Here is a 12,947-nt window from a genome sequence, read left to right as displayed (position 1 = left end):
ACATGACCATAATTTAAATATTTTTCTAATTCATTTAAGTTCTTGCCTTAATTAGAAATTAAACTGTTTGGGAATATGGATTTACGAGTTGCCTTTTGTGGCTCTTATTTACATATAAAAGATCTGGTCTTAAACAACAAGGTCCTACTGTATAGCACAGGGCACTATATTCAATATCCTTTGATAAAACATAATGGAAAAGAATATTAAAAGAATGTCTATATGTATGAGTCACTTTGCTGTACAGCAGAGACTGGCACAACGTTATAAATCAACTATACTTAAAAAAAATCTGGTCTTAGAAAACTAAGGTTACTAAATCTAAATCAGTTCCTATATCTGATAAGTAATTTTTTTTTTCCTAGATTTTTGAAGTACACACATACCAAACAGGCTTTCAAGTCAGAGGAGGTAAGGCAAATTAATCCTCTAAATACGTGACTTAATACTGGGGAAGCTGTCTTGGCACTAAAGTTTACTTAGCTGTGAATTTTCCTTCCTTCCTTTCCTTATAAGCACTTGAGGGCAGGTATTGTTTTATTTTTTGCATTCCTTGTGGTACCTTGCACATAGAAAGTCTAAGCTAATATTTTTAAAATGAAAATAAATGTTGCCTATTAGAATTAATAATTAAATTGTAGATATGAATTATAACCTGACATTGCTATGAATATAATTTGTTCCCTTAGTGTAAAATTTACATTAGTAATGTTCGTAAATAATTCAGTATATACCTAAGTCTCATATAGTCAGCTCAGATTCAGTAAGACTTCCACCTTCTTTTTGTTCATATCCCAACATGTTAGAAGTGCTAAGTTTCTTTTTTGAAGCTACTTAATTTTTCAGGTGCTCTCAAGTATTATTGCCATTTTACTGGGGAGGAAAAGTAGGAATCCAAAAAAAAGATAAGACTTATCCAGGTAGCTCTGACAAAATGTAGCTTTATACCTGCATTTTACAGAGATATTTATTGTAAACACATAACTGAATTGTGTTTGAAATTTTGTTAGGCTTTTCATGGAACATTGATTTTCAAATTTTATTGAGCAGAATAAACCAAAACTAGACCACTGTTTAAGAGACTAACCAAGGAATGTTACACCAGTCTGACAACAGACACAAGACCAAAACTGCATGTTTTATAGAGAAGCCAGTAAAGCCCTAGAAAGTAATCTGTCTACAGTCTAATAATACTAAAGTGATGCCCATAGAAGTACGATTTCCATAGCTTTATGCAAATAGAAAATGAGAATATAAAGTTTTAGAAAAATTTGCCCCTATTGTTACCACCTTAATGTAACATTAGGTACTTTTAATCATTCTTTTTTTTTCCTTTTTTTCTGTGAAATTATGCATATGTAATCTTTTTTCAAATTTTATAATATGAGAAACTATATACATCATTTTCCCTAACAATATTTTGAATTACAGCAAAACAATATTTGTTTATAGCAGAACTCTAGATGTAGGAATTATGAAATAATAGTATTCTAAAGAAGAAGCAATTCTTCACCCCAAAGTTTAACAGATAGTCAGTTTATGGCTTTTATTAGTAAAAAGCCTGAAAATATTCATCATCTAATTTGTCTTTGCACTAAGTGGTAAAACCATGTCTGGTTTTTTTCCCCCCTGTCTCTCTGTCAGATCCTAGAAGAATAAAACATCCTCAGTTTGCCTAGAAGGAAATAAGAAAAGTATTTATAGTCTTTAGGAATTTTTTCCGTCAGGTAAAGAAATGAGTTTAAAATTTTAGCATGATAAGTATGAACATTACCCTGACTTCATTTGGCCAGTCAGAGAATATGGAGTTCTTAGTACAGTTAATTATAATTACTTTGTATAGAAATACTCCATCTAAATTCTAGCCACATTTCATGAGGATAGGCTCTTTAAGATCTCAATTTTTCTGGACTTATTTTTGAAAACAGAAGCAGGTGCAGGTGGGAACTACAGCCAACAGTGTAACACAGAATAATTGATGTAAATCTTTGCAGTCTTCCTTGTGTTGTTCATTACTATTATACATAGTCAAAGGCTAATTGTGCTAAATAATGTTGGCAACACCTGACCGATGAGGAGGTTAAGGCTACTGCAGGGCTAGAGTGGGTAGTTCCACCTTGGAGTTCATGCCAAGCCAGTTTATACCAGACACATTGCACTTCTCATTTTGCCATTTTTCCATCTACATTTCAAAAGCATAAAAGCAGTATGTTCCAGTTATTCTCCTTTCTTAAAATGTTCTCTAACCCCAATTCATTTATTAGAAAACTGAAAGATAACTTTAGTGTTTCTGATTACATTTTGTTGTTTTTTTTTTAAAGACGAAAGGACAAGATATTTTTCAGAGAAGTATACTTGGGCACATTCTACCAGAAGCAATGGTTTGTTACTTAGAAAATTACGAGCCTGAAAAGTTTGCTGAGATTTTTCTAGGAGAATTTGATACTCCAGAAGCAATCTGGAGCAGTGAAATGAGGTAAATAGCCAGATGATTGTATTTTATACACAGAATCTTTGCCTCTTCCCATCTGGTTTGACTTCTGTGAAAAGGTTTCCTTTCACTAGTTACATAATCTAAAGCTACAGTAGTCATTGGTGCCAAATCAGGTGACTGCTGTTGACAAGGCCCTGAGCTTTTTTCTGTTCTAAGATGATTTGACAAAATTACTGTTACCTTAATAGAGCTTTATATAAAGGTGGAGCCTATTACCACTGGTGCTTTTAGACAATGAATTAATATCTATGTAAGAGATATATAGGAATAAAATCAAGAAACTCCTTCTGGGTATTTGGAAATAGAACTGTACCCCACTAATTAAAAACTATGCCCACATGGAATGGATCAGTCTAGAGATACCCACAATCATTTTAGAATGAGGGCTCCCTACCCAGCACATATTGACCATAATCTGGAGGTTAGCAGGAGAATGCCATAGGAAAAGCCTGTTTCCACCAAGAAAAAGGAGAGGCCCAGAAGCAGATGTCAGTGTCCAGGAAGGCACTGTCCAGGAAAGACTAGGCAGTTAATGGTTCCAGTGTCAAGTCTGGCTCTCTGGAGAACCCCTTGGTCTTCTTAGCTGGATGGCAGTTGATCTTCTGAGTCAGTTACTCATTCTTCTTTGGCTGACTCATACTCACAATGCCACCTGCTCGTCATCATTTGGCTTCTCTGATAGGTTGACCTACAGGCTTGGCATATGCTAGCCATCAATTTGAATATATTCTGTATGAATATTCATATAGAAAATTGAAAATTTTCAATTTGAAAATTGAAATTTCATATTGAAAATATATTTTTCATTGGGAACAAATGTATAGGAATATGAATATGTTTATTACAGTTATTCTGTATAATATTTTTCTCCAGAGATTGGTTAGTATGAGTCTCTCATCTAAAAGATGTAGCTCTCTGTATACTGAGCAAATCAATTTTCTGCTTAGCTGAGGGCCAGATCCCAGGTTGTGCTACGTTAACTAAAATAAAGACCAGGCAGTGAGCTTCTTTGGGGTGATAGCTAACTTGATTCTGTGGCTGTGCCCTCATGCATGCAGATTGCATACCATTTGACTTTCTAATGACTGCATTTTCAATAAGAAGGGCTGATATTGTCAGCCTTTTTCTCTGTGGTCTTCTTTATAGATCATATTACAAATAAGTTTATATCCATGGAGTGTTTTTACATAGTTTAGAATACTCTGAGTAACATTCTTACAAGCTCTCATTTTAGGCCAATAACTAAGTTATTCTGAAGAAGATCCATTTAATTACCTTGAATGATTGCCTGTCTTAACCTTTTCTTTAAAATAGAATAAAATAATGCCTTCATAATGCTTGGAGACTTTTCTAATTGTAGGCGCCTTATGATAGAGAAGATTGCTGCCCATCTTGCTGATTTCACACCTCGTCTTCAGAGTAACACAAGAGCACTTTATCAATATTGTCCCATCCCAGTTATCAACTACCCACAGCTAGAAAATGAACTATTTTGTAATATTTATTACCTCAAACAACTTTGTGATACACTCCGGTTTCCAGATTGGCCAATTAAAGACCCGGTAAGTCAGCAGATTAATTTTTGCCTTCTTAAACCATAAAAAAAAAACCTCTAATCACTTCTGGGTATTTCTTCTTTCTGTGATAAGAAGGATAATAGCTTTCTTAAATATTCCTCCTTACTTAAGCACTGTGTAATTCTGAGTGTAGTTCAGTACGTTTGGGTAAATCCCAAACTGAAGGACAGTTTTTTCAGAGAGCATAAAAGGACTTTACAATCTTGATCTTTTGTGACAAAAACAAACTCAATTTCATGTATATAATACAATTACATTCTATAATAGCTCGTCTTTATAGGAGATTCATTAAGCTCACAGATGCTGGAGTTAGGCAGTCTGGGGTTGAGTTTCAGTTTGGCCATTAATGGCTCTGAATGTACATTCAGTGTACCGCTTGACTTCTGTAAGCCTCAGTTATGGTAATAGTACTAGTACTACTAATAGCAACTGTTTCATGTGGTGGTTGGTAAGATTAAGTGAGAATTCACATAAAGAAACAGCATATTCCTGGCACACACTGGAGGCAGTAAGTGTGACTTGCACATTTGTATAGTAGTATCTGCTGTCGCAGTGCCCTTGGGACCCGTCCAACTTGAGCCCCTGGATACCTAGTGAAAGCCTGGAATAAAGTAGGCCTGGGTGCCCCTCTTGGTCTGTTACTATAGCAGAGGTTTTACCATTACCCTTACCATCAGAAGACTTAAGAACAATTGCCATTTGTACCACCAGGCACTGCCTCTTTACAGTGCAATGACCAAATGAAGGCAGGTAGACACTGCTGCTTGTTCCGGATTCAACATGAGGTAGTAGAAAAAGTGTGGCCTTTTTAGTCAGACCTAGGTTTGAATCCAGCTCCATCACTTATTAACTGGGAAGTATGCAGCTGTCTCTCAGACCGTCAATGTTTTCATGTATTATGAAATTTTATACAAGAATTAAATCTGCAGTCTGTAAAGCACATACCTTCTTGGCACATAGGCATGCAGCAAATATTAGCCCTCTTCTTCTCACCCCTACCCAGACTCCCTTGTGTTCACTATCCCTTATGTTTGTTTGAATACCAGTATACCAGTAATTATGTTAGATCACCTTGAGAAGCATGCCATCATATACTGCTTCCTCTCTTACTACAGTGAATGCTAATTCCAAAGTTTTCCGTCTTTCTGAACGTTTCTTTAACAATTAAAAGTAGAGACAGGACTTCCCTGATGGCGCAGTGGTTGAGAGTCCGCCTGACGATGCAGGGGACACGGGTTCGTGCCCCGGTCCGGGAAGATCCCACATGCCGCGGAGCGGCTGGGCCCGTGAGCCATGGCTGCTGAGCCTGCGCGTCCGGAGCCTGTGCTCCGCAACGGGAGAGGCCACAACAGTGAGAGGCCCGCATACTGGAAAAAAAAAAAAAAAAAGTAGAGACAAAAATTGGCAGAGAATTAAAATATCACTTTAGGGACTTCCCTGGTGGTCCAGCAGTAAAAGAATCTGCTTTACAATGCAGGGGACGCAAGTTCAATCTCCGGTTAGAGAACTAAGATCCCACATGCCACGGGGCAACTAAGCCCGGGCGCCACAAATACTGAGCTCTCACGCCTCAAGTAGAGCTCACGTGCTCTGGAACCCGTGCACCACAACTACAGAGCCCATGTGCTCTGGAGCCGCCTGTCACAACTAGAGAAGTGAAAAACCCGCACACCACAACTAGAGAGAAGCCTGTGTGCTGCAGCAAAGGATCCCACATGCCTCAACGAAGATCCTGTGTGCAGCAACTAAGACCCGACACGGCCAAAAATAAATTAAAAAAAAAAAAAATTAAATAAATAATAAAATATTACTTTTTTAAAAAATATAGCCCCATAACAAATACCTTGCTATCTGACCATTTAACAGTGCTAGAAGGTGATTTTGGTTTTTTGTATTTTAGAAAGCTGTTAATTGGTTAGCCTAGAAATGTCAGTTGAAATAATACAGCACAACAATTCTGTAATTTAAAAATTATATTCTGAAGTAGTTTTACTTTAATAGATATAAATTTTAATTCTCTGTCTTTAAGGTTAAGCTTCTGAAAGATACCCTTGATGCCTGGAAAAAGGAAGTAGAAAAGAAGCCACCTACAATGTCAATAGATGATGCTTATGAAGTGCTTAATCTCCCTCAAGGACAGGGACCGTGAGTCATTTTCAGTATCATCTTCCTCCTTCTTGCAGTTTGTGTTATACATGAGAAAGAGATTTGACAACAGTGTGTCTAGGATAGTAAATGACAAACGTATAGGAAACAATGCAGATTTAATTTATCATCAGTGAAGTTTTATAGTAGAATAAATATGTTAGAGAAAAAATTTAAAAGACATTTTTAAGTATAGACTGAATTTGTTCATTGTTGACAAGGCTGATAGTTAAAATAACTTAGAATTATAGTTTGAAGGGACATTTTGAAAAGTTAGTTTAAAATTCTTAGTTCTTCAAAACCCAAATATGGTTTTGTAATTTGAAGTGAATGTGGTAACCTTGCATAGGGAATGTTTAGGTTTTATCTTTTATGTGTAAAGATAATACATAGGAATCATCTTACTTAAATCTTACTGGGTTTAATTTGATATCTACTATATGATCATACACAGTAAAAGTAAGGTTCTTAAAATATCATTTTAGATGATTGTGTAAGTATTTTCTTGCACCTTACTTAATTCATGAAACAGTTTTCCTATTTTGTAGGCATGATGAGAGCAAGATTAGAAAAGCTTACTTCAGACTTGCACAGAAGTACCACCCTGATAAGAATCCAGAAGGGAGGGTATGTACTGCCTTTGGAATTAGGGCTTTGGGGTTGACTTGCTTTTGCTTTATTACTATTTCAGGCAGAGAAAAGATACGCTCATCTTATGCACCAGTGTCTGCCTCATAATATATGTCCAGTATATGTTTAATTAACCTCTGACCCACATGCCCAAGTTTTCAGCATAAATGGTCTTCTCTCATTTTATCAAAAGGACTACCCTGTGACTAGTAACTTTTGGGTTTTATTCTCTTTCCTTACCCTTGTCGGTTTGAGAATTAACTCTAATGGGCAGTCACACGAATAACTGAAAATTAGGATATGGGTGAACTTAATTCATTGGTAGGTGATGCCATTGCCACCCAGATTGCTTTGGGTAATTTATTTTTTTCTAATGACATCCAACTTCATATCACTCTTAATGAAAAAGTAGAAAATTTGCTTCAAACTTAAAGTCATCTGCTGCCAGCAATTCCCTGATCTTGTCTTTTCCAGCTTCCTACTACAGTGCCAATAGAGATTCATAAAAGATAAAATCAGACACGGACCAATAAAAACAGTACTCATAGTTTGTTGCTAGAAACTTGGAGTAATTTCCACTGATTCAGGGCTAGTGTTTTTTATTAGAGACAGGCAGTATTCCTGAATAGGAAGACAGCATTGAAAAAATGTCACTTTTATATGTTTAAGGCATTTTTAATCAAAAGCCTGGGACATTTTTGAGAAATCTAAAGCAATTCAGATTCATCTGGGAAAGAAAACAATCAATATAGGAAGACATTTTGAAATTAGAATTAAGTTGCTAGACTTAAACTACCAGATATTAAAATACTCTATGAAACTGCAATAGTAAAATAGTATACTGGCATAAGGATCAACATATAGATAAGGAACATTATAGTATAGTAGTTTAAGAGCACAGATAGAGTCAGACCTGGGTGTGCGTCTTTGCTCTGTCAGCAACGGGCTTTGTGACTTTAGGCAAGCTAACATCTTTAAGATAAGGTTAATAAGGGTACACACCTCACAAGGCTGTTGTGAGGATTAAGTGAGATAATGTATGTAAAGCATTTAGCACAGTGCCTGCCATAGTGCTCAAAAAACAGTAGTTCTTATCATAACTATTTTTATAACAACTCAGAAACTATCTCTGGTGTGTATGAGTTTAATATGACATATATGGTATAAGCTACTGAAGAAAAATTTTCAGTAAATGGTACTGAGATCATTGAATAAGTATTTGGAAAAAAAAAATTGTTTCACCTTAAAAGTATACCACCTATATTACAGTTGGAATGAATTCCTTTATGTAAAAAACAAAACAAAATAGTAACCAAAGAATTTACTGGCAAAATACAAATCATCTGTGTTCTAAGTTGTAATTCGATATGTTAACAAAAGTTAATTGTCTTTGGTTACATACAGGATATGTTTGAAAAGGTAAATAAAGCCTATGAATTTTTATGTACCAAATCAGCAAAAATAATAGATGGACCAGATCCAGAGAATATAATTTTAATTCTGAAAACGCAGAGCATCCTCTTCAACCGTCATAAAGAAGGTAAGGCATGTGTTATTCTCAAATTTTGATTTACCTTCCAGCTAATTTTACCATACTCCTTGTTTCTGCAGCCTATTTCTAATTATTATTGCCAAAGACTCTTAGAATTGCATTTTAGATATAGTAGAAGAGTAGTTTTCTGTAGTTAGAGTAGTTTACATTTCCAACCAGATTTCATTGTTCTGTCCTAAAGTACATTTCTGTTCTCTGGAGGTACTTGGTTAGTTTTTGTCTTTAGCCATTTAGCAGTAAACATATTTACTGAGATATAAAATGGACCTGGCATTTAAGGATCATTAAATGTCTTTTATAAGACTGTACCTATCCATAAACCTCTAAAGACTGAAAACAGCAAGAGTGTTCTGGTTTTTAAAAAGCAGCAGAAACTTTTCAAATGATCCTATATATCCCTTCACACCTCATTTCCTGTGGTAGCTTTCGAAACCCTCTGATCCTGTGGGACAGTTTGAAAAATTTATAGATAAAATAGGTGTGATTTTGTAACCAAAAGTGGGATCCAGCTGCTCGCCATTCAGAAGCCAATAAAGAGGCAAGGTTGGTGGAAAGGAAAGTTTGCTTTATTTTGGATGCCAGCAATCAAGGGGGTGGGGTGGAGGGAGGGCAGCTGCCTGTTCAAAGGCTGATTCCCCCCACCCCAAACCAGTGGGCAAGAGCTTTTATAGGCTGAGGGAAGGGGCTACATGCAGAAACAGTCCAGTCAGCTCTGACAGTCATCTTAAAATTGGTCATGTGGTGGTCTGACCAGTGTCATCTTGATTGCTTTAAGTACAGTTAGTCTTCAGTTCCAGAGTCAGTTTGTTCCCATTTCCTTGAGGCCAGTTTTCAGAATTGTGGCAGCTTATGTCATGGCTATAGTCTGGTCATCATGTAGTTAACTTCTTCCACCTGGTAAGAGTTTTCAGTATCTATAAGACAGCTCACAGGATATGGCTCAGAACATTATCTGTGGCCTTTGAGGAGGAACTAAAGGTCCTTGACTTTGCTTAATGACTAAACTATTATTTGGTCTCCTTTGACTGTTTGCCTTTGTTTCTGTATTTCCTCACTTCTCTGATTAAACTTATTCTTTGGCTAAAGTTTTTGCACAGGTCGAGGACATGGAGGGCAAGGACCATAGGGTCCTGCTCTGTTTCAGTTTCAGGATACAGGTTATTGGAAATCTCCAGCATGTTTTCAGGGCTATTTGTGGTAGCCCAAACAGTAGCAGCCAGAAAGCTAGGAGCACGTTGAGAATTTTTAAGACTCTGTTGAGGGTGGGAGTTGGGTTCAATATGGCATGTGTCCATTGGCTTGGGAACTAAACTTGGCTTACACACAAAGTGGGAGACCCATTTGCTCTATAGGATGATGGGAGAAAAGAGAGGACAGTGGGGATCTGAGATAAGCAGGAGTGTTGGGTAATTGAAGACAAGTAGGGTTCCAGTTTAAGTATTGGAGGGGACAGCGTAGGGATTGAGCAGCTTGGTCATTAGAGAACAGTGATTGATTGATTCACTTTTGCATATGAACTCAACAGAAAACATTTGTAAAGCATTTAGTTATATGGCATTTATCACTAATCAGAATGAGTTTAAAGAAGTCTTTTTCAAACCATTGGTTGTTTTTTGATGGCTGGTAAATCTGTATTAGCCACAAGGTGCAGTTGTAGCTCATCACTGGTATATTATCAAGGTCAGAATGTTTTTTCAGGCTGTCTTCCACTTTTCCCAAAGTGGGTTTATACTCAGTAAGTTGGGATGGGGGTCCTGATCTGATAGAACTTAACATTAATTCACTCTTCTTCTTATGTATGTATGTGTTAGGACTACTGGGACCAGTTCTAAGGGGCTTTTTTTTTAAGCCATCTTAGAAATGAGTTAATTTAAAGCAGATTATTTGTCATCCTCAAAAGGCAAAAAGCTTTATGCCGATTTCAAGTGGGATGACAGAGATACTTATAAAGTCAAAGCCAATTAATTTACATATTTCCGCCTCGTAGGTTAGTTTAAAAAGAAAAAAGAATGAAAAGAACAGGAATTGAGCGCCAGTATATTTCAGATTTCACTTTTAAATTTGCTTATCAAAATATGGAATTAGCCAAATACAGTTAATAAATTAACTTTCTATTTTGTATTCATAGTAACAAATTATATTCAGTATTTTCAAACATTTATTTTATGATAACTGGTAAAATAGAAAAGTACTCCTGTTATTCAGAAAGCAGAATATAGAATGTTCACTCTCATTTAAATCAAATTTTTCTATCTCTTTATAAAGAGGTATGGGTCTCTGGTGCATTGGCTATGTCTTGCTATCTGTGATCAGGTGAAAAGTTATAAAGATCACATGGACAACATAGAAAACAGATATTCTGCAAAGGATCAAAACCACTGTACACAAAGTTTAGTTTTAATCTACCAGAAAATACTCTTTTTCTACTGGAAACATTTTAGAAAAGTCAACCAAACAAGTTTGCTAGTTGAAAAGATCCAAGGGATTTGTACTTGGTTTAATTTCTTTTTATAAACTAGAATTAGGAAACATTTAAGATGTTGCATATTTTAATCTTTTTTTTTTTTTTGGCAACATAATTGAAAGTAGTGTCAAAATTAACTTAGAACCATGATTATTTCAGATTTACAGCCTTATAAATATGCAGGCTACCCCATGCTAATTAGGACAATAACAATGGAAACTTCAGATGACCTCCTTTTCTCAAAAGAATCACCATTGTTGCCTGCTGCTGCAGAGCTGGCTTTCCATACTGTTAACTGCTCAGCCCTCAATGCTGAAGAGCTCAGAAGGGAGAATGGAATTGAGGTAATATGGAATGACCTTTGTCCTTGTCTTCAAGCTAGTTTAGGCAAACTGTATGTCTCTTAGCAATAAATAATTCACCAAGTACAAATACAGTTGATACAGCTTCTTTAATTTATTGCAACAGATAACAATATTCTCTATAATACCAAAATTAAAATAAATGGAGCTTTATTTCATAACGTGAATTGGAGAATATTGGATTCAAAATTGGTGAGCTTAATATTACTTGCAAAATAGCATAGTGGGATGCTTAAAAAAACTTCAGGGTCCTTTGTTTACTTGTTTATTTAACAAATGTTAATTGAGCAAATATTTCTTTGCCAAGTTTCTGATATTAAAAGGTTATTAATGTTTTATCCCTACCAGAAAAGGCTTTTCAGACTCCAAGTCAAAATGGAGAGTTAATGGCTGACTTCTTTTTCTGCAGGTGTTACAAGAGGCATTTAGCCGCTGTGTGGCTGTCTTGAATCATTCTAGTAAACCAAGTGACATGTCTGTACAGGTAAGACTAAAACATATGGTTCCAAGAAAGTTACGCTAGACTAGTAGTTCAGACTTTAACATCTGTAAGAATCACTTGGAGGGCTCATTAAAACCTGGGTTGTGGGCTTCCCTGGTGGCGCAGTGGTTGGGAGTCCGCCTGCCGATGCAGGGGACGTGGGTTCGTGCCCTGGTCCGGGAGGATCCCACGTGCCGTGGAGCAGCTGGGCCTGTGGGCCATGGCTGCTGAGCCTGCCGGTGTGCTCCGCAGCGGGAGAGGCCACAGCAGTGAGAGGCCCGCATACCGCAAAAACAAACAAACAAAAAAACCTGGGTTGCTGAGCTCTGCCTCCCAGGTCCCCTGCCCACAGAGTTTCTGATTCAGTATGTCTGGGGTGGGGCGTGAGAATATGCTTTTTTAACAGAATTCCCAAGTGATACTGATGCTGTCGGTCTGTGTATCACACTTTAAGAACCACTGTGCTAAATCATACGTAATCTGTTGGCTTAATTTTTTTTTACCCAGTTTCAAACATTTGTCATTTTGCCATTTTTGTTTCACTTATCTTCTATCCCCTTCCTTAATTTCCTTCTCTACCACCCTCTCCCATCTCTGGTGTTTTCATTGGCTTCTTTTCTGTTGAATTCTTTAATAGAAAATCCATCAGGAGTTCATTAAGATCACTGTAGATGTATCTTTTTATGTGGCCTTTTGTTTATACCAGCAAAATTTAGAATATAAAACAATCGAGTACAGGCTTTTGAGTTTCATCCTTATTTTTAAGTACAGTACATTATTAGAATTCTGGACAAAAATACTTTATTCCAGAGGTTGGCAAACTTCTTTTTATAAAGGGCCAGAGAGTAAATATTTGAGGCTTTCAGGTTACGTACAGTCTGTTGCATATTTTTATTTGTGATTTTTGTAACTCTTTCAAAATGTAAAAGCCATTCTTAGCTTTCTGGCCATACAAGAACAGGGTTGACTTGGCCTGTTAGCCTTAGCGGCCATGGTTTGCCAACCCTGCATCTATAGGGAATCTTAACCAGAAATACTAATAATTCAATAGAAATGTTCTCTTTAATTTTGGAATGTCATATATACCATTAAGCATTATTCATGAATCTCCGCTGATTTGATTTCCACTGTCTTAAATAAGGAATGCACATGTGACTTTTTTTTTTCTCTCTTATGTTGTCTGCAGGTGTGTGGACACATAAGCAAATGCTATAGTGTGGCCGCTCAGTTTGAAGAATGCCG

At 36.5% G+C, this 12,947-nt stretch overlaps 1 protein-coding gene across 1 annotated transcript in view; it reads left to right on the top strand.

Annotated features, from left to right (window-relative positions):
* The window catches only part of DNAJC13 (DnaJ heat shock protein family (Hsp40) member C13), a 130,812-nt gene that overhangs the window by 76,457 nt on the left and 41,408 nt on the right, over positions 1-12,947 (top strand). Inside the window, exons 31-39 of the mRNA XM_007451693.1 lie at positions 366-411; positions 2,322-2,476; positions 3,855-4,056; positions 6,101-6,216; positions 6,765-6,843; positions 8,251-8,386; positions 11,022-11,206; positions 11,634-11,708; positions 12,892-12,947. The exon at positions 12,892-12,947 is cut by the window's right edge and continues 79 nt beyond it. Of these exons, the coding sequence (XP_007451755.1) occupies positions 366-411; positions 2,322-2,476; positions 3,855-4,056; positions 6,101-6,216; positions 6,765-6,843; positions 8,251-8,386; positions 11,022-11,206; positions 11,634-11,708; positions 12,892-12,947 (1,050 nt within the window). The remainder of the gene's footprint in view (positions 1-365; positions 412-2,321; positions 2,477-3,854; positions 4,057-6,100; positions 6,217-6,764; positions 6,844-8,250; positions 8,387-11,021; positions 11,207-11,633; positions 11,709-12,891) is intronic.

This window comes from Lipotes vexillifer, unplaced genomic scaffold (genome assembly GCF_000442215.2).
Source record: "Lipotes vexillifer unplaced genomic scaffold, Lipotes_vexillifer_v1.1 scaffold1271, whole genome shotgun sequence".
Taxonomy (NCBI): Eukaryota; Metazoa; Chordata; class Mammalia; order Artiodactyla; family Lipotidae; genus Lipotes; species Lipotes vexillifer.
Note: the sequence above shows the minus strand (reverse complement) of the source record. Positions and strands in the feature narration are given on the sequence as shown.